Source organism: Acinonyx jubatus, chromosome E2 (assembly GCF_027475565.1).
Source record: "Acinonyx jubatus isolate Ajub_Pintada_27869175 chromosome E2, VMU_Ajub_asm_v1.0, whole genome shotgun sequence".
NCBI classification, from domain to species: domain Eukaryota; kingdom Metazoa; phylum Chordata; class Mammalia; order Carnivora; family Felidae; genus Acinonyx; species Acinonyx jubatus.
In genome coordinates, this window is record NC_069396.1 from 34751401 (window position 1) to 34774026 (window position 22626).

Consider the following 22626-nt stretch of genomic DNA (forward strand, 5'->3'; position numbering starts at 1 on the left):
ATGGGATCAAGTCCTACATAAGGCTCTGTGCTGACAGTGTAGAGCCTGTTCAGCCTATTCTCTTTGTGTCTCTGTCTCTCTCTCAAAATAAATAAACTTAAAAAAGGTAAAGTCCCAAACGTTTAACAACAACAACAGAAATGTGAATAGTGTAAACACACCAATTAAAAGACAGATTGTCAGAATGGATTTAAAAAATATATAACCAAACTATATAATATCTTCATGAAAGTTATTTTATATATAATGATACAGGTAAGTAAAAAGGAGGGTAAAACATACTGTGCAGTTACTAATCAGAACAAAGCTGGAGTGGTAATATTACTGTCAGACAAAACCTTCAGAGCAGAGAGGAATATGTACATAATGATAAGAGGATCCATTCACCAAGAAGACATAAGAGTGCTTAAATGTGTATATTCCTAACAGTGGAGCTGCAGTATATGTGAAGCAAAACCTGGGAGAACTGACAGAAGAAATGGACACAGTTATAATTGGAAACTTCAGCATTCTCTCTCAACAATTGATAGAACCATCAAGAATATAGAAAAACTCAACAGCATCATCAACTGGGCTCAAATAGATGTTTTTTTAACACTCTGCCCATACAGCAGCAGAATACATGTTCAAGTGTCCACAGAACATCTATCAAGATAGACCATATCCCAGGCCATAAAACAAATCTCAACAAATTTAAAAGAATTGAAGTCAGGGGCACATGGGTGGCACAGTCAGTTAAGTGTCCAACTCTGCTCAGATTATGATCTCACAATTCGTGGGTTCAAGCCCTGCATCGGGCTCCCTGCTGTCAGCACAGTGTTCGCTTTGGATCCTCTGTCCCCCTCTCACTCTGCCCCTACCCCACTCTCGCGCACACACGCGCTTGCTCACTTGCTCTCAAAAATAAACATTTTTTTAAAAACTTGAAGTGTGTTCTCTGATTACAAAGGAATCAAACTAGATAGAGATCAGTAACAAAGATAACCAGAAAGTCTTCACATATTTGAAAAGTAAACAACACTCTTGGATATTGAATAATTTCAAGAGAAATTTCAAAAATAAAATAAAAACTTGGGGCACCTGGGTGGCTGTTGGTTAAGTGTCTGACTTCAGCTCAAGTCATGATATTGCGGTTCGTGAGTTCGAGCCCCACATCGGGCTCTGTGCTGACAGCTCAGCCTAGAGCCTGCTTCCAATTCTGTGTCTCCCTCTCTCTCTGCTTCTCCCCTGCTCATGCTCTGTCTCACTCTCTCTCTCTCAAAAATAAATAAACATTAAAAAAAAAATAAAATAAAAATAAAAGTGAATATACAACACATCAGCATTTGTGGGATGTAGCTTAATGTAGAGCTGAAAGAGAACTTTTTTTTCTTAAAGTATGTTTATTAGAAAGCGCAAACAGGGGAGTGGCAGAGAGAGAATCCCAAGCAGGCTCCACAGTGTGAGTGCTGAGCCAGACGTGGGGCTTGAACCCATAAACTATGAGATCATGAGCTGAGCCCAAGTTGGACACTTAACCAACCTAGCCACCCAGGCACCCCCTGAAAGAGAAATTTATAACATATTATTTTAGAAAAGAATGAAGTCTTAATCAGTAGGCTTCCACCTCTTGGAACTCGACAGAGAAGAGCAAAATAAGTGCAAAACAACAGGAGGCATAGTAGAAGTCCACAAATTTGAAAACACAGAATGATAGAGAAAAATCAAGGAAATAACAAGCTTGTTCTTTGAAAAAAAAATCAATAAAATTACCCTCTTATCAACCCTGAAGAGAGAAGACATAAATTACTAATATCAGGAATGAAACAGGGTATCAGCTGTAGACCCTGCAGACATCAAAAAGATAGGGAAAACCAACAGCTTTACACATATAAACTTGACAACTTAGATGAAATTGGCCAATTCCTCAAAAAGTACAAACTACCCTAATGTACCCAACATGAAATAGATAATTTGTATGGACCTAACAGCTCTTAAGGAAATTAAATTAATGACTTGAAAATTCTTGTAGAAGAACTCTCCAGGTCCAGACTGCTTAACTGGGAAGGTCTACAAAATGTTTTAAAAAGAATTGAGGCACCTAGGTGGTTCAGTCGGCTAAGCGTCTGACTTTAGCGCAGGTCATGATCTCACCGTTCATGAGTTCCAGTCCCACATCGGGCTCTGTGCTGACTGAACTCAGAGCCTGGAGCCTGCTTCAGATTTTGTGTCTCCCTTTCTTTCTGCCCTTCCCCCTCTCTTTCTCTTTCTCTTTCTCTTTCTCTTTCTCTTTCTCTTTCTCTTTCTCTTTCTCTTTCTCTCTCTCCCTCCCCCAAAAATAAAACATTTAAAAAAATAAAAAAAAGGAAAAGAACATCTGGGGCCCCTAGGTAGATCAGTTGGTTGAGTGTCCGACTCTTGATTTTGGTTCAGGTCATGATCCCAGGGTTGTGGGATTTGGAGCCCCACACTGGACTCTGCACTGAGCTTGGAGCCTGCTTAAAATTCTCTCCCTCTGACTCCCTGCCACGTGCTCTAATAAAAAAAAAAAAAACAGTTCTATACGTCTCTTGAAGGGAAATGCAAGAGAACACTTTGTTCACTCATTCATTACTATCTTCTTGCTAAAACCAGGCAAAGGTAGTACAAAAATGGAAAACTACAGACTGAAGTCTCTCATGAATATGGTTATAAAAGATGCAAAATGTTAATAAAACATTAATTAATCAATTATAAAAGATGTATACATCACGAGCAAGCGGCAATTATTCCAGGGATACAAGGCTTGTTCAGTATTCAAAAATCAGTCAGTGCAACCTACCATATTAACAGGCTGAAGAAGTAGTTGATACAGTAAAGCATTTCACAAGTTTTAATACCTGTTCATGTTCCTAGATGAATGGAATGCAGGATAACTTCCTCAATGTGATAAAAAAAAGTATATTAAAAAATCTAACATCATATTCAAAGGTAAGACTGTTTTCTGCCTGTGATTGTGAACAAGGCAAGAGTGTCAGCTGTCACCACTGCTCATCACAGTGCTGGGAGTTATAGCTAGTTCAATACAGCAAGAAAATAGAAGGCATAAAAGGTATTTGTAGATGACATACTTGTCTGCATAGAAAATCCGAAAGAGTCTATGAGAAAAAAATCCTGGAACTGGAAATAGGCTCAGCAGGGTTTCAGGACACATGATCAAAGTCAATTTATTTCTGTTTATTTAGCAGTGAACACATAGAAGTAAAATTTTAAATAGAGTGCCCTGTTCAGTCACTCAAAAAATAGAATATTTGGGTGTACAGGATTTGTATGCTCAAAACTATAAAACACTCATGAAAAAAAGCAAAAATCTAGACAATTTGTTCTTGCAGAAGACTCAGCAGATGTCTGTTCGCTTCAAGTCTGTGCAAGTTCAACAAGATTGCTAAACAAAATTATTCTAAAATTTATATGGAAAGGCAAAGGAACTAGAATGGCTAAGAGCAATTTTTAATAGGAGCAATTACTATAAGACATTATGTAGTTAAGGCTGTGTGGCATTGGTGAAGGGCTGGATACCTAAATCAATGCAACAAAATAGGGAACTCATAAATATAGCCCCACATAAGTATGGCCAACTGATTTTTGACATCTGCAAAAGGAATTAAATAGAGAAAAAACAGTCTTTTCAAGAAGCAGTGTTAGAGCAATTAGATATCCATAAGCAAAAACATGAACCTCAACCTGAATCTCACATCTTATATAAAAACCAACTCACAATAGGTTGTAGATTTAGACATAAAACTTTTGGAAGATAACATAGGAGAAGTCTCTGGTTCCTGTGGCTTGATGAAGAAAAAAGCCAATAAACCTTAAAATTATAAACTTCTGTCACAAAAGACAAGAATGAAAAAAACTATAGGAAAAAATACTTGTAAGCCACATATCTGAGAATGGACTTCTATCTAGAATGTGTCAAGAGCTCCCAAAACTCAACAGTAAAACTCAAACAATCCAGTTAGAAAATGGACCAAAAAATTGAGCAGTTCATCCAAGAGGGAGTATAGATGGCAAGCAGCACATGCAAAAGATGTTCAACATCACTTGCCATTAGGGAAATGTAAACTAAGACCATGAGGAGATACACTACGTTCTTATTTCTTTTTTTTAAGGGGGGGAGGGGTGGGCAGAGAGAAATCCCAAGCAGGCTCTGAGCTGTCAGTGTGGAGCCCAATGGGGGGGCTCAATCTCATGAACCACAAGATCATGACCTGAGCCGAAATCAAGAGTCGGAAGCTTAACTGACTAAGCCACCCAGGAGCCCCACACTCTACTCTTAATATAACAGCTCCAATAAAAAATAGTAGCAATGTCAAGTGCTGACAAGGATGAGGAGAAACTGGATCTTCTGGATCTCGTATGTTGCAGGTGGGAATGTAAAGTGGTACAGCTATTCTGGAACACAGTTGGGCTGTTCCTTGAAATCTAAACGTTCACTTACCATATGGCCCACATTGCACACTGCTGGGCATTTATCCCAGAGAAATGACAAGTTCACATGAAAACCTGTACGTAATTGTCCATAGCTTCATTTGTAATAGCTCCAAATAGGAACAACCAAAATGTCATTCAGTAGATAAGTGATTAAAAATGTGTAGTTTGTCCATATCATGGAATAGTACTCAGCAATAAAAAGGAATGAACTATTGATACACTCACACCTTGGATGGGTTTCAAGAGCATCTTGTTGAGTGAAAAAGGTCAATCTCAAGAGGCACAAACTGTCTAATCCTATTTATATAGCATTCTTGAAGTTACAACATTGTGAGAGACAAAAACAGCAGTTGTCAGCAGCTTAGGGATGGTGTGGGTGGAAGTAGGGGTAAATATGGCGAAAGGGTAGCATGAAGGTAATCTTTGTGGTGATGGAATAATTCTGTATCTTGATTGAAGTGGTATTTTCTTGAGTCTATACATGTGATAAAATGGCATAGAACTAGATACACACTGTATCAGTGTGAGTGCCCTGGTTTTGATACTGTGCTGTAATTAGGTAAAGTATAAGTGATTGGAGAGAACTGGGAGAGCACACAGAACTCTGTCCTATCTTTGCAGCTTCCTGGAAACCTATAATTATTTCAAATTAAAATACTAAAAAAAACAACCTTGAGCCACAACCTAAATGCAGCATAAGTTCAAACAAGTGGTAGCAAAATGTCCATTTGGAGGGGTTCAGGGATGCGGACTTCAATATTTAGCACTCTGCTCGCATATCTAGGAAGAAAGGATGTTCAGTTGCTGTGCTTTGTGTTTTAACGCAATTACAGTGTTACAAAATTAGCAAACTGCTCTAATAAACAGCGCTCCTCTATCCAGCACCAGTTACCTCTAATCTTTACCACTAAGTCCACAGACAGTCCAGGTTTGTACAGAGGACATAGGTCTCATGATTGAACATTATACTGCTTCGGTCAGATTTTTCCTGTGACATTTTCCTCATATTTCTGGAGTTTCATCTATTCACATGGATGTCATAGTTCTTTTTTTTTAATGTTTACTTATTTTTGAGAGAGAGACAGCACAAGCAGGGGAGGGGCAGAGAGAGAGGGAGACGCAGAATCCTAAGCAGGCTCCAGGCTCTGAGCTGTCAGCACAGAGCCCAACATGGGGCTTGAACTCATGAACCATGAGATCATGACCTGAGCCAAAGTTGGACACTTAACTGACTGAGCCACCCAGGTGCCTCTGGGATGTTGTAGTTCTAAATATGTAAACAAGGAATGTGTGTCCATTGGTATATAAATTTTAACTGAAGCCCCGTGGTCACTAGAAAAACATGTATGTAGTAGGTACATTTTGCAAAGCCTCATTGTCTCCAGTGTGGCTCAGGCTGAGCTTTTCAATAGCACCATTTCAATAACACTACTGTAATTTTAGTGTAAAGTACGGGTCAGGTATTGCCAGGCTCATTTCTTACAAATGTCTTTCCAGAAAATTTTCACTGATAATTAAAGTGTTGTTACTATTTAGTAAGCACTAACTAGATGCAAGACAGTGTTGTCGGAGCTTTATTATCGAATCAGATTTCCTGAAAACACCTGGGATTGCACTATCCTCTCTCTTTTACAGTTGAGGACATGAGGTAGAGGGGCTGTGTAACTAGAGAAGACCCCCAGTCTCATGGCTGGGATTTGAGCCCAGAAACAGGCTCCAGTGCCCACATTCTTAACAAGTGTATCCACCATTCCTGTGCATGTGCATGCGAGTTTACTTCGTTCTTTAGGCCTCCAGTAGCAACCTAATTGCTAGAGAACCCAGTCCCTTTCTTACTTTATTGAGGCCTTGTTTAATAGCAACTTTACTAGAAACTCTAGAAAAACTTAGTTTTCTGAGAGTGGCAATACTGTCCAACATTCTCTGGTTCTTTATTTTTATTTATGTATTTATTTTTATTTAATTTTTTTAACGTTTTTATTTTTGAGAGAGAGAGAGAGAGTGCAAGCAGGGGAGGGACACAGAGAGAGGGAGATACAGAATCCGAAGCAGGCTCCAGGCTCTGAGCCTAACACAGGGCTCAAACTCACAAACCGCGAGATCAGGACCTGAGTCAAAATCAGACGCTTAACCGACTGAGCCACCCAGGTGCCCCTGGTTCTTTATTTTTGAAAAACTAAACAGTTTGGCTTTTCTATTTAAAAAATAAAAAAAAAAGGGGGGGGCATAAAATTATGTAGGGTATGCATTGTTCCAGCTGTCTGGAACATGTTGGTTTTTTTGTTTTTTGTTTTTTGATGCCTTCAAAAAAATCAATTTATCTGGAAACTAAGGGGCAGTAGTAGCAAAGCAAAAGTGAAAGTTTGTTTTAGAGTAAATTGTTTGACTTTATTTTCTTATCTCTTAATTAGGTCATAGTACCAATAAATGCCTAGTAGCAAGCAAAAATGTTTGTTACTTATAGATGTAAATAAGTCCAGTCTTGTCCACTGTGCAGCTGGGCAGACCCCAAAGATCCTATTGCAAGATACATTATTGAGAATGTTACAGATACCTGCCTTTTAGACTAGCAAAGTTTTCAAGTCCAATGAAAACGAGTAAGCAACTTGTATCTGTTATCTTAAATCTTTTTTTAGAACATGGCGTTTTCCCCACATCATTACCATGCTTTTGATTTTTGTACAGCTTGACATTTGTAATTACATGTGTAACATGATATGTGCTATAAAGAGCTTTTGTAAATTGATCTCATCTTCTGTTTACAGGAATATATTAAAGGAATCTGTGAACCTGAACTAGAAGAAAGAGAATGTTATCCCAAGGCCATGCACTGTATTTTTGTTGGGGCACAGAGCCTGTTTCTGAAGAGCTTGATTCAGGACACATGTGCTGATCTCTGCATTCTGGACATTGGTCTTCTTGGCATCAGAGGAAGTGCTGAAGCTGTGGTCATGGCTAGGAGTCACATTCAGCAGTTCGTAAAGCTCTTTGAGAATAATGAGAACCTACCCAACAGTCAGAAAGAATCCGAGGTAAAAAGGGAATTTAAACAATTTGTTGAAGCTCGTGCAGACAAGTATACAATGGACTTGTTAATTTTGCCCACTTCCTTGAAAAAAGAGCTTTTGACACTTACACAAGGTGAGGAGAATTTATTTGAAACAGGAAATGATGATGTTACTGAAATTGGAGATTCTAAACGAACAGAGTTTACACAGAATGCTGCCACAGGGCTGAATATTTCCAGAGATGAAATTGTTTTGCAGGAAGATGCAAGAAATAAAGCTGGCACTCCTGTTTCTGAGCTTACAAAACAAATGGACACAATCTTTTCTAGTTCACAAGATGTACTTTTTGTTCCAATAAATGGTCTAACCCCAGATGAAGAGGCACTTTGCAAAGACAGAATTTGTCATAAAAGGAGATTTTCTGATTCTGAAGAAAGGCATACGAAGAAACAGTTTTCTTTGGAAAATGTTCAAGAGGGGGAGCTTTTACATGATGGTAAGACATTAGCTGGAAATGTAATCATTGACCTATCTGATTCTTCGGCGGATCCTGAAAATTTAAGTCCAGATGTAAAGGACACCACTGAGGAAATGGAATACAATATCCTTGTGAACTTTTTTAAAACCATGGGCTATTCCCAAGAAATTGTTGAAAAGGTCATTAGGGAGTATGGGCCATCTACTGAACCATTATTGCTCTTAGAAGAAATTGAAAAAGAAAATAAGAGATTCCAAGAAGACAGAGAATCTTCACCTGGTACTATGTGTCTGGAGACCAACAGAACCAAAAATAAAGGTGTTTGTAGCAGCATAAATGAGCTTACAACAGATTCTACTCCAAAGAAAATACAAACTCACACACAGCAAAATATGGTAGAAAAATTTCCTCAGTTACCATTCAAAGAATCAAAACCATGTACCTCAAATTGCAAAATTAACGCTTTCAAAACAGTGCCGATAGAACAGAAACAAGAAATCTGGAGTTCAAACCAGAATTATATGTGTAACATGGACCTTGAAACTGATGGCCTTTCACCCTCTGTTGTCCCTTCAAGTCCCAAAGAAGTTGTTAGTTTTGTTTCCAGAGGCGCTTCAAGTCACCAGCCCAGAATTCCAGTTTTTCCTGAAAATGGTTTGCAGCAGCAAGCAGAGCCCTTGCTTCCAAGTAATGTGAAGTCTGCCTGTGAAAACCGTTCCGGGTGTTGTAGCTCTCCACAGTCTAAGTCAAATTGTCCACCCCTTTCTCCACCAATGCCACTGCCCCAGCTCCTACCTTCAGTTACTGATGCAAGGTTGGCGGGACCGTCTGATCATATTGATTCCTCAGTTACGGGCGTTCAAAGGTTTCGAGATACTCTGAAAATACCCTACAAGCTCGAATTAAAAAATGAGCCAGGGAGAACGGATTTGAAGCACATTGTTATAGACGGGAGCAATGTCGCAATTACGTAAGTCCACTCTCTGCAAGTCCTGTTACAGTTGTAAATAGGGCCCTATGCAGTGTCTCACAATTACATGCAGTTACAGGCACTACCCTGTGCATCTTTCTAGTTGATCTATAGTCTTACTGGAAAAAAACAAAAAAACCAAAAACCACGAAACAACTGTTTGGAAGGCTGGGTTATTCCATCTTCTAGAGTTGTAAACTTTGCTTCACCCTGCTGAACCTGTATTTCTGAGGACAGGAGATAGAAAATTTGTCTTTTCACTTTGCATTGCCTAGTCAGTGATAAACAACATAGTGACTTTTAAATCATTAGGTGTCTTTTTTTCTCTCTTTTAATCATTAGGTTCTTAACACCATGAATATCATTAGTTTTTGAGTACAAGGATGAAGCTTAAATCCAAAAAGATTTTTCTGACTTTATGTACTACAGTATGCTAGGGCTCTAGCCAAGATGCAGTGATAATGGATGCAGTGTACTTCTGTTATAATTTGTTGATAGAGTGATGGCAACTTCCTTTCTAAGGAAGTTCATCAGTTTGAGCTTCATTTTGGTCTTCTGTTCTTACTAAAAGCTTGTGTATTTGTTTTTAGTAAAAAGAGTTAAATGATCATTTCTATCTCACCTGTTTTGGAACGCTTTGAAGAGTCTGATTTTATATGTATGTCCGGTACAGGATTGGGCTTCTTCTCTAAGAGGCAGTTTGATACAGTGACTAAGAAGAGGAGGGAGGTCGAGTAAGAGTCTCTGCCCCACTGTGGATCTGCTGCTTGACCTTGTGCAGGTTTCTGCCTGCTGAGTTTCACTTGCTGCAGTCTATTGCCTTTTGCCCTGTCCTGAGGTCATCTTTATCATGCCATTTCAACAACTGCTAGGTAAAGACTCTGCAGTTTTCAAAGTCAGTCACTCCATTGATTTTGAAGAAGTCTGCAAAGGTTTGGCACTTTAAGTAGCTATCATTCACGAAAAGGGGCACCTGGACTGGAATGAAGATGTTGAAATACTCTTCTGAATTTTGGTGAATGTGTGTGTGGCCTCTTTCCTAGGAGTTCTATGTTTGTTATGTATTTATTTTTTGTTTTGTTAATTTTTTATTAGAATTTTCAAATAAATACATAAAAAGGTAATAGAATGATTCCCTTTTTGGATATGTTTGGGATTCCCATGTGTCCTTCCCCCACCTTCAGTAGTTCTCAGCTCTTGGCCAGGCTCCCTTCGTCTGTACCCCCATCTACTACCTTTCACCCATGTAATTTTGAAGTAAATGTCAGATATGTTATTTTATCTATAAGTACTTTAATATCTTTCTAAAATAAGGATTCTTTTTATTTTTTGAATGAATTGTTGATGTATTTTGCTGTCAAAAGAAGAAAAAAAAAATCCCAGAATTTCACATGTTAAAGTTTGAAGATGGGCTGGAAAAATACATAATATACTTGTCTTCATTTCTAAATAATACTGTTTGTTGTTATTTCACTTTGCTTTTTGCCAGTTCTTTTGGGGGAAACCCAGCAAATGGCCCACAGCTGCATAGCATTATCTAAGTAAAATTGTAAAGTGCAATTTCAGTCACCCACAGTCCAAGCCCAGTACCAGTTCCTCCTCATTGTGATGATTTCTTGAGCCAAATTATGATATGAAATTTAGGTCATGATTGTGAATAATATTAATCCTTTTTCATTTTTTATGAGTGGAAAGATTTCCCAAATAGGTGTTCAGAGACCTAAGAAATGCAAATTAATGTAGAATGAGCAGTGATAATGACATTATTTTAAAACCTTTTTGGAGTAGTAACCAGTGTATTTCTCAGAGGGGTCACTATTGGAGTTGTGTATAGTCCATCCATGATAGGGTGTTTTGCATATCTAGTCCCTCCTACTTTGCCCATAGTACTGCTCCCCCACCCCCGCCGTCATTGTGACACCCCGAAACACTCCCACATATTTCCTAACACCCTTGGGTACAGTGCCATCTCTTTTGAAAACCACTGAATTAGTGCATTAAGGGAAACCATGAGTAGACTTTCATTAATTTTTCTTTTGAAAGCTGATTATTTGGGGAGGATTCCAGTTTTCTTTGAATTCACAGATGTCTTAGTTTAAAAGCAACATTTTTGTAAGGATGTATTATCTTAAAAAGTCAGACTTAACTTGATAAAGATTGATCTGAAAATATCAGTAACTAAAATTAACTCTTATTCTGGGGGTAGATTGCTTAATGCGCACAGGATTTTATTTTGGAATAACAGAAATGTTTTAGAGCAAAGTATAAGTGGTAATTGTGCAACATTGTGAATGTACTAAATGCCACTGAATTGTTCACTTTAAAATGACTATTTTAAATGTTATGTGAAATTCAACTCAGGATTTTCTAAAAGTTGGGAAAAAATTAACCCTTGTTTATAATCAGTCGCTTCAGTATTAAGTGTGAATTATAGATTGTACGTTCCATGAAGGAAGTGATTTGTATGTCCTGTTCACTAAAATACTCCCAGGTCCATGGTGCTAGTACATGGAAAGCACTCAGTAATGTTTTGTTGAATGAAAGAATTAATGACTTAGGAAAGATTAGAATTTTTTAAATGATTTTTCACCATCCTTTTATAACTTGTTATTCGATTGTTATTATAGTGATCAGTTTAGATTAAATTTTAACTGAGACATTTTTCAACAAATATTTGGAATCTTCAGGCTGAAACACCTGTTCTGTGTTAGGTACTATATCTTTTAAAACATAATATTCACACCAATTTTGTGAGGTAAAAATGATCTATTCTTTATATAACATGAAATGGCTTAAAAATTTTGTCCAAGATTATACTGGAGATGTGAGCTCATAGGCTCCCAGAGCCATTGTGTACCTTGTCTTCTCCCATAGAGAGTGAGGTTGGAATTTTCAGGCCTTGGCAACATAGGATACTTAAGTCTTGAGTTGCTTTAAGCAGTGCTGACTAAACCTTACTTATTTGACCCACCTAGTTGGGGAAGTAGTTAAAAAAGAAATTTGAGCCCTTAATAGCATTTGTTGGTGTGATCCCCACTCTGAGGCAGCTCAGGCCTAGCTGTCCCTCGGTTTCTGCAAAGACTTTGTTTATTAGTTTATCCAGTGTGCTGTCTGCAGTTCATACACTCTGTGAGAAATTCCAAAATACCGACCTCATGCTGCTAATTATGCGTATCTCTACTTGGTTTTTCCCCTTTGTCACAATGAGTCGAATGTGATGAGTAAATGGAAATTGTTTGCGGTGCACGGCTAGACATCACAGTGGTGGCTAGATAACACTCAGGCTTGGTCAGTCTGAAACTTCGGCATTAGGACACCTGACTTAACTTGGCAGCTAATTTTCCATGTAGGTGAGGTTTGCCCCTTCACTTGCCAGAGCTATATATTTTAACCATTTTTTCATGTGGTAGTCTTCTATATCCGGGTCTCATGGCTATTTTTATTAAGTGGAAACTATAGAAGGAAATTATTCTTCCCTGGGTAACTCCAAAAGGGTGTTTTGGGGTTTTTTTGATTTTTTGTTTTGTTTTGTTTTTTGTTTTTTTACTATTTCCCCCACACTGCTGGGTCTGGTTCCATCACTGCCATGAGTTTTTACCAGGTGTCTGTCACCCATCTCCTCTCTTCTTGAGACACTCTTCCTTCCAGTTTACTGCCTCCTATAACAGGGAAAACAACCGGATGATGTGACTTGTTTCCAATTACAAGGAACAGGAGTTTACATCTCCCTTGCATACCCTGGCCTCTTGGCCCTAATATCTGCTCATTCTGCATTTGGAGCTGGGAGCCCCAGAGCTTGACCTTTTCAGAAGTAAAGGAGGAGTTAATGGTATATAAACCCTTTGAGTCAAAACAGACAGTTGATCTGGGTCTACATGTCAGCAAGCACCTGTGGCTTGACCGCAGGATGTGAGGAGACTCAGTGGTTTCTGCCTAGGGCTGTAGGAGTTGAAGTGGGAAGTGGTAGGGATCTTCCATATTATTTTGAAGACACTAATTTGACTCCACTTAATTTTCTTCTGTAGTTCTGTTTTCTGGCTGAATTTATCTGTTTCCACCAGAATTTCGAACTGCTGTTTTTATTCCTAAAACTACTCCGGAGATTTTTCAGGGTATCCAAAGTGATTTGATCTTATCACTGAGGATAACACTTTGGGAATTACTATAGAGCTCATGTTTCTGGAAATTCCATTTCTTCTTCTCTAAGCTTGGGCCCACTACAGAGCCACAACATTACATCTACTCGTATATCCCTTCATTCATTTCCTCAGTGACGCAGTGGAACAGAACTGGGGTCCACCTGCTTTCTACTGTTGTCATCTAAAGAAGCTTTTGGGGTGCCTGGATGGCTCAGTTAAGCATCCAACTTCAGCTCAGGTCATGATCTCATATTCTGTGAGTTTGAACCCTGCATCGGGCTCTGTCCTGACAGCTCAGAGCCTGGAGCCTGCTTTGGATTCTGGGTCTCCCTCTCTCTGTGCCCCTCCCCTCCCCCCAGGCTTTGTCTCAAAAATGAATAAACATTAAAAAAATTTTTAAAAAGCTTTTCAGGAAGAGAAAAAATTAGTACATGTTTGTATCTGATGAATAAGCCAAACTTTACAAGCTTTTTTAATGCATTTCTCTCGAGGATTGTTTTTTTCAGGACTTAACGTACATATCCCTTGGTTTTTCTAAGAACCAGTAGGCTGTGTTGTATTTCGGATTTTCATATTGAGGCTGTGGTTGACATGAACTCTATATCTGTTCTTGCCGTTAAGCAATTAGAATGATTTTTGTCTTTTCTTTTTTTTGTCATGCATAATTATTTTTGGGCTTTGAATTTTTTTTAATATTTAAAAAAAATTTTTAATTCACATCCAAGTTAGTTAGCATATAGTGCAATAATGATTTCAGGAGTGGAATCCAGTGATTTATCCCCTACATATAATACCCAATGCTCATCTCAACAATGCCTCTTGCCCATTTAGCCCATCCCCCTACCCCAAATCTCTCCAGCAGCCTTCAGTTTGTTCTCTGTATTTAAGAGTCTCTTATGTTTTGTCCCCCTCAAGTGATTTTTAAAGATTTTTTTTAAAAGATCACATCTATAAAAATTGTCTCCAGCCTTTCTCCAGTAACAGATGTCCTGTTGCTACATTCTTGCCATATTTTAAATGCTTTTAGATAAACTATACTGAATTATTTCATCAAGAATGGGTTTGTTTACTTGTTTATGTTTTCTTGGGTAAAGCTGATGTCATTGTAGTCTCTTATTTATGGTTCACTGAGAAGAGAGTGGGTGTTAGCCTCTAAAAGGAGTTTCTGAGCTGCTCTTCTGGGTGTTAGAAGTTTATTGTGTGTCTAGCCTATTCCTGCTTTTGTGAGAATACAGATTTAGTTGGAGACAGTACCACTGTGGGGTGGTAGGAAGGCACTGGCCCAGGAGTAAGGAAGCCTGAGTAGTCCCAGCACAATGACCCTGTGGCAGTGCAGCCTGGGGAAGTTGCTCTGTCTTTCAGGGGTTTCATTCTTTTTTCTAACAGGAATCTAACTCTGTTCTATCTCCTAATTCTGTCATTCCAGTGTACAGTACAGGAAAGCAAGACAGGAAAGAAGAGGGATGATTGAGGACCTATCTCTAGAGATGGCCTCCTAGAAGAGGGTCTGGAATTGAGTCCCAAGGGCGTTGGAGGAAAGGAATGGGCAAAGGTCTAAGAGTTGGTCTACAAAGAAAGCAGCAAAAAAACAAAAAACAAAAACAAAACAAAAAAAAACCTCACTGCCCAGGAAGAGGGAGATAGCAAGCCTACCCAGCCAGAAACGAGTGTGGTGATGCATGATGGTTTCTAGATCACTTCTGACTGATCAGGTATAGAGGGGATCTTGAAGCCATGCTCTGGGTTTTTCTGGAGGGATAGTGCCATTGAAAACCCTGAGCAGGATCAAAGACCTCGTGGCTGCATTTCAGGGTCTAAATGGAGTTTGAGGAGGGATTGGAATTAGGAGTCTGGAGTTGACTTGGAACACATTGTACCTGAGGTGGCAGGAATTAATCCACCAAGTGGTTTTGACGTGGAAACACTTGACATGAAGAGAAGCCAGGACTGAAGATGCTGGATTTCCTGTCACTGGAATATAAGTGTCCGTTAAGATTAGTGAACATAGGTTATGCTCATTTCATAAACTGCAGCTTCACAGGGGTTTTGATTTTTTTTCTAATATTCATGGCTAGACAAATGGATTACCACCTACAAAATTTCAGACTTTAAAATACACTTAAAAAAATGTCCACTTTTACTTAGGTACTGCAGGCCACAACTAAATATTTTTTCTGGTTTCTTTTGAAATTTGTTACCACATTTTTGGGTGGGGTCACTTTTTAATCCACTATAATGTGGGGTTGTGCCCTGTGGGCCAAATCTGGCCACCACCTGTTTTTTGCAAATAGGGAACACAGCCACCCTCATTCATTTGCAGTTGGCAGAGTTGAGTAGTTCAGCAGAGACCATATGGCCTACAAAGCTTATCTGGCCCTTTACAGAAAATTGTATACTGACTCACATTCTGTACAGTTCCTTGTTCGTTTGCATCTACTCCCAGTACTTTCTGCTTCCTTCAGCAAAATCATCTGCCATGGCCCCTAGTTAGTGTCACTGGAATCCTGCCCTCATCTTATTTCCTAGAAGCTGCAAACTGAGTAGGTTCCACGGTTCCCTAGAAAGGGTATGGAGCCCCAGAGCCAGGGTTACCCACAGCCTTTGGAAGTTGTAAGGACCATGTCCTGGAAGAGTCATCACGTCTACTTCTCCTTTAGCAACAAATTTCTTAATAAAATTCGTAGAATATTCTTAGAGGCCATTGACCAGGCAGGGCTCTCTAGAATGGGCTCTTTATCTAAAAATAATAATAAAATAAAGTAAAAAATAGAAAGTGCAATATACAAGTATTACCATGAAACTCAAGCTGCCTTCTATCTCAATATCACATTCAATTAAATGAACCAAACAAAATACAAGAAAAATCATAAAGCTATTAAGAATCACATTTCATGCAATAGGTTCTTTCTTGGCTTTACAAGGTCACAGACTATGGAACTTAATGCCAAAAAATGTAAAAGGGAATGTAAAATGTAAAGAGAATTTCATTGCCATTGTTTTTGTTATGTATAGAGTTTACCTTTTCACATTTTCATGGTGAAATTTCACATACGTTAAGCTGAAATAAATTTTGTTTTCTTATAGCCACGGTCTGAAAAAGTTCTTTTCTTGTCGTGGAATTGCAATTGCGGTTGAATATTTTTGGAAGCTTGGCAACAGAAACATCACTGTATTTGTCCCACAGTGGAGAACAAGACGTGATCCTAATGTCACAGGTGAGGCAAACTGATCCTTCCAGATTTTTCCTTTTCTAGATGTTTAATGAGTTTGCTTACAGTGGCAACTCATACTCCTTAGAGCAGAGCCACATGCTACAGTGGCAGCAGCTTGAAAAACAAAATTGTAAATCTTTTGGACCCTGTGAAACATCAGTTGAAGAGAGTGTTACAGCATAAGAAGTGCTTAGGGGAAGGATGGAAAGTTTTAACATAGTTGTTTACGTGGAAAGTTATATTAGAGTTCCTTATACATCACAAAAATTTTCCTGACTTTCTAAAAAGTAGTTTAAATATGTCTTTCCATTAGTCTGGACTTTTGCCTCATTAAATAGTCTTTTCTAAAATGGTCACTTGATAAATTTGGAAACCCTCAAAGACAATGTTTTCTGAACAGTCTGTTTTTAATAGTTTAATATAAATTATGTCTGTTAATTGTGTGATACTGCATGGCTGACTGCAGGCCACACACGGGATGTTTAAACTTACCGTGAATCATGCAGTATTCTAGAGAAACCTATTCTTATAGTTCATGATAGGGGAGTGGTGGCACGGTGTCAGGCAGCTTAGCCCACTGGTGTGCCTAGACACAAGAGGTGGATGGGAGAAGGGAGGGGGAACAGAGCTCACCCAGCATTTAAACAGGAAGTGAAACTTAGTCACTGTTGAGATGGAAATGGTAAGACCACACATTTCTCAAGTATCCCAACTTCCCTCATTCGGAGAGCGTATTTGTCTTAACAGAGAGTGCTTGAGGAATGAGGCAGAGCCACTAATTTTTGCAATAGGATCCTTGAAAGGGTCTTGCAAGCCTTCCTGTGCTGTGCATTTCTAGGACAATAAAACACGGTGTGTGCATGTTGCAGTTTAAGCCAGTGGTGAGTAATCATCGTAGGGGATGCGGGTGTGGGAATCTTAGACCCTGAGCTTTTAGCTGCTCTTTGCCCATTGACTGATTTTCTGTAATTTGGCTTTGACCCTCTTTTCTTCTGTGTCGCGACCCACTCCCATGAAATATCAGTAAATGTGCAGATAACTGAGAGAGGTTGGATAAGATGCCAGCTAGAAAGATATTTTGACAGCCTCTTGGAAGGGGGACCACATAGGCCTACCTTGGGATAGGGCAGAGCCCTGTGTCCCTGCCTCTGCCTCCAGCAATGTTCCCTGCTCTACCCCACCCTCTCTCTGGGACTTACGTCATCAGTCCCTGTCCTACTGCTTGTGATATGGCTGTGAAAAAGTTCTTGATGGTAGGATTATGGTTTACTCAATTCTAGGAGCAAATGAGTTGAACTTTTTTATATTTAAAAAATAGCTAAGGTCAGTTTTTATGTTGTATTTGCCTTAGTATGTGTGTTGCTTAATTTTTTTTTGTTCCCAATGAGTTAGTATAATTGAGTCTTGTTGAGTCAGCAGAAAAAAGGTTTTCCATAATTCTCCAAGTGAAACATTTGAGGGTGCTTTCATTTATTTAAACATATGGGAAGATAGCCTTTTTCTGAATGTGTATTCAACTTATTCCATGAACAGAACAGCACTTCTTAACCCAGCTCCAGGAGCTTGGAATATTATCTTTAACTCCTGCCCGGATGGTCTTTGGAGAAAGAATTGCTTCTCATGATGACAGGTACGAAAGGCTGTTTTCCTTACTGAGGTGGGTGTGGGATGGTGAGGAGCCCACCACCTGCTCCACTGAACCAACCATTCATGGTGCCCCTGGATCCACATACCTAGAGGACTCACTAGATTAAGGGGTTTGAAGATTTTAGTATTTATGGTCATTAAGGTTATATACTCAGTGGGGTTTTTTTGGTTTTGTTTTTTTTTGTTTGTTTTTTCTGCTATACAGGTTTAAGAGCATTACATAAAATCTGTTCGGTTAGAATGTTTTTTGTTTGTATGTTTCTTAAATAAAACACGACCGAGAATCATAAGAGCGAGCAGACATTGAGTTCTCTTTTTTGGTGCATACTGAAAGTAATGTTTGTCTTGTCTTATGTGGTGACCCCAAGGATGCTTTTCAAACATTATCCATCTCCTCCTGGTTAATTTTGGCCAGTGACTTACTTTGTCATTATGCCTGAGCCCTCAGCATTTCTTCCACATAATGAAAGATGGTCTCAGCTGACCCTAAGTGTGACAGGAGTATGTTCCATTTCTTCGGTTGGTGTGTCAGAAAGCAGGTGTTAATGCATTGGAGACAACAGGCTTTAATCTGCACCTTTTACATTTTTTTCTAAAAGCTTTACTGAGCACCAACCAAGTGCAATGCACAGAGCGGGGCTTTGGGAACACACGTGATTCAGACACATTTCCTGCTGTAAGGAGTTTGTGATCTAAAGAGAAGGCACACAAATAAGTAATAGAGGGGAGTTTTGTTGTGGTTGAATAAGAGAAGGTCCTAAATATGACCAGTGGCATTAAAAACAGTTTTTCAAACTGTCCTCTTGTGGAGTGAAGTCAGTACTATTAACCCTACCAGTATGTGGAAACCTAAGTAGTGGCCGCTTGTTCTTTCCCCACCTGCATACACCCCCTTTATTTTCTTCTGGCCTGAAGCACTTAGAATGCCCTGGTGGTCTTGCCTCAGAATTCTACCAGAATAGCTCCTCACATTGAAGACCGTGTTTGGCTTGTAACGCCAACTAGTGAATGACAGTCAGATGGGTGAGAGATGAAAAGAGGGGCTCGGCAGGGGGGAAGGGGACTTGAGAAGACAGCAGGTGTTCATTCAGGAAAAGGTCTAGAGGGCCTTCTCATTGACAACCCCTTGCCCTTCTCCAGGCTGGGATGAGAGACCAGATCAGATGGGGAGAATCAGAGGTGATGTGAAGGAACAGCGTGAGAGGAAGCGAAAGGAGACTAGCTTATTGAGGCAGGGTAGGGGTGAGGAAGTGCTGGGGGACCATGTTCTGCTCCGGCTCCGTTATACTGGGCTCAGACCCTGTAGTGCTCGGGTGGAGGGGCACGTAGGCTGCTGGGCTCCTGAAGAACCTTCACCTCTCTCACATTCTGCAGCTGCACGCTTGCAGAATTTGAAGGCATATGCAAGTATGCAGACTCGATAAGCCTTTGCTTAATTTGTATGATTCTGGGTTTTTAGTGGACATGAGTCTATATATAGCATATATTTAGTACATGCACTCCGAAGCCTTACTCTTGATACTAATATCTCTGGGCAGACATCACCATTTATTTACCATTCATGCCCACTAGGAATAACTGATAAGATATTCATTAATAAATTCAAGATTTTAAGTCCTACTTTCCAAGATGTCCTAAGCCTCTGAAACTAACAAGACTTGTTTTTTCATTCCTTTTAAGTATTCACTATCATTAATAAAAGCATTTGTTTGCACCTTCAATTCTAGTGATTCTCTTAATTTATTGTTGCATTGTCTTTGTCTGCATTGCCTTAAACAAATGTGATCACCGTGACTAAGGGATAAAACTCATCATTAGTGTCCTCACAAATCTCTCATTAAGAGATTTGACCACGAATAATCTCCAGCAGTGAAACAGAATTCTCAATACTGATTTCTTACCCTTTGTTATCACAATTTCAACTTATAAATGGCATCTGAGTGAATCTATAACTTGAACTAAACAGAATGGTGCTTCTAGACATCTAAAGTCCAAGCAGCAAGTGTGAACCTATGGATTTATTTTTTAAAAATGCAAGGCTGACTGTACCAAGCAGCTAATCTTAGAACCAGAGCACTCTAGCCTAGCAACTAAAACTTAAATTGTGATTTAGTGATTTCACAGGCTTGTCAACTCAAATTCATTCTCAACTCTAGTCCTCGTGCATCATCTGATAACCACTGTCTTCTGATAATACAACTTTTCCAGAAAAATGTGTAAATTGTGGTTGATCTTTTTTTTTTTTTTTTTTTTTAAGATTTTAAGTAATCTCCACACACCGAGATCAAGAGTTTCATGCCTTGGGGCACCTGGATGGCTCAGTTGGTTAAGTGTCCAACTCTTGATTTTGGCGCAGGTCATGATCTCACAGTTCATGGGATCGAGCCCCACATCAGTCTCTGCGCAGACAGCACAGAACCTGCTTGGGATTCTCTCTCTCTCTCTCTCTCTCTCTCTCTCTCTCTTTCTCTTTCTCTTTCTCTTTCTCTTTCTCTCTCTCTTTCTCTCTCTTTCTCCCTCTCCCTCCCTCCCCCCCTCCTTCCCCGCTTGCACTCACTCTCTCTCAAAATAAATAAACTTAAAAAAAACAAAACAAAAAAGAGTTGCATGCTCTTCTGACTGAGCCAGCCAGGCATCCCTGGTTGAGAACATTTTTAAAAAGAGATAATAATGTATGAAAATCAAACCTTCATTTATAATCACACTAATAATTTCAGAGGTATTTGATATTTCAGACTGATCTTCAGCTGACAAGGGCTTAACTTTTCTACTTCCTAGCCATAGTTAAATTCTTTGGTGATTTTCATATGAAGAGGAAATCCTTTTGTTTTCTTATAGCGTAGCTTCTATAAGCCAGGAATGCCTGCTTGCCCATTTTAACCTCTTATATTACTATAGGTTTCTACTACACTTAGCGGACAAAACTGGTGGCATAATTGTAACAAATGATAACTTCAGAGAATTTGTGACTGAGTCAGTCTCTTGGAGAGAAATTATTACAAAAAGGTAATAATATTTTCTTTGTCTTTGGTTAAGTGTTTTTTGTTGTTTATTGTTTGGTTTGGTTTTGTGTACACCTTGGCCCTGCAGAAGGCAGTATAGGAAACCAAAGTATCATAAGACTGTGCTCCCTGTCCAAGACCATGGCTGGCCCCTCTAGGTAAGTGGGGCTCCCAGTACGAAGCAGCAAAACCAGTGGATGACATAATGGGCATGCTGTGGTGGCTGCAGAGTGTCTTTGAGAGATCAGTGTTCCCTGGCAGAAGGCAAGAGGCACATGATTATGGCACAGTTAACTCTTGTTAACAGTGTAATCGAGCAGAAATGGCCTCCTAACTTGGCCTTGCCCTGATGCCAAGGGAGACTTTGGCAACTCAGTGGGTGTCCCTACTTGATTCAACCATGAAATACGAAGGTTGGATTTAATGACAGCTGTGATTCCAGTAAGAGGATGAGACCAAAATCCACATACTGATGAGTTTTCACTTCTTAGGAGTGGGAAGAGTATTTCTGCTTTTCAATATCTGGTGCTTTCCTTGAGCATTTACCATCATAGTTTAATCGTCTATATTGAAAACATGTGTGAATATCATCCAAAATAACAGAGTCAAGAGTTGAGCATTCACTGATACAAGTTTTTTAGTTGTGATGATGTTCTGAATGTGTCCACCTGCCTTAAGATCAGTGAACACTGGCTTCCAGGACTTCTTGTTAACAAACATCATCTGACTGAGTTCTGTAAAAGGCAGTAGTCTGTGATGGTGCCAGGGATGAGTCCTATATGCCACAAATCTAAAAGCATAAATCAGCATACCTCAGGCTGTGTTATAACTAGTACATAACAGGTACAATTAGATATTTATTTCTGTTGGGGTTTCATAGTTGCCCCTTGTCTGATATTTGTTATTTTGCTAACTCGTTAGAGGATTTTAGAAAATAATCCTTTGCTATAAATACCCAGGTGTGAGTTAATTACTGTATGTATTTTGACCCACATGGTGTTGGAAAGCTGTTGTTGAGAGCTGAACTGAGAATTGGTCTTTGACCTTCTAGGCACACTTAACAAGCCATTAATCTTCTAGGACATGTTTCTGTTGGACCTTTGCCCTAGACTCATTGTCAGTATTTATTGGACACTCCTCTGTGTGTAGAAGGTCTAAATGCAGTCAGGACTCCATGTTTGTACACCAGCCCATTGCTTTCAAAACTCACAAAACAAGGCAGAAACCGAGGTCTGGACAGCAAACACAAGCACTTGGCCTTTTTTCTTTATCACATCTTCCCCAGACTTGATAAATCATGATGAGATCTCAGATTTTCTTTGTTCAGATATCCTATTGTTTTGGGGTTTTTTTCTTTTCTTTTCTTTCTCTTTTTTTTTTTTTTTTTTTTTTTTAGTTTTTTTATTTTGAGAGAAAGTGAGTGAGTGGCGGGAGGGGCAGAAAAAGAGGGAGAGAGAATCCCAAGCAGGCCCTGAGCTGTCAGTGCAGAGCCCAATGCAGGGCTCAGTCCCATGAACTGCGAGATCGTGACCTGAGCTGAAATCAAGAGTCAGATGCTTTAACCAACTGAGCCACCCAGGCGCCCTGTACTGTTTTGTTTTTTTAAGAAGTTATCTTCAGTGGTTTGCCTATAGACACAACTATTCAAAAGTAAAACCTTTTTTGAGCACCTAAGCAGTGTGTCCTAAGCAGTCAGTCTTAAATCTTGTTTTCAAAGT

At 39.3% G+C, this 22626-nt stretch overlaps 1 protein-coding gene across 1 annotated transcript in view; it reads left to right on the forward strand.

The window, feature by feature from the left end:
- Window positions 1-22626, forward strand: part of N4BP1 (NEDD4 binding protein 1) — a 49623-nt gene that overhangs the window by 20212 nt on the left and 6785 nt on the right. Inside the window, exons 2-5 of the mRNA XM_015084016.3 lie at window positions 7218-8908; window positions 16132-16262; window positions 17793-17889; window positions 20805-20912. Coding sequence (XP_014939502.2) covers window positions 7218-8908; window positions 16132-16262; window positions 17793-17889; window positions 20805-20912 — 2027 coding nt within the window. The remainder of the gene's footprint in view (window positions 1-7217; window positions 8909-16131; window positions 16263-17792; window positions 17890-20804; window positions 20913-22626) is intronic.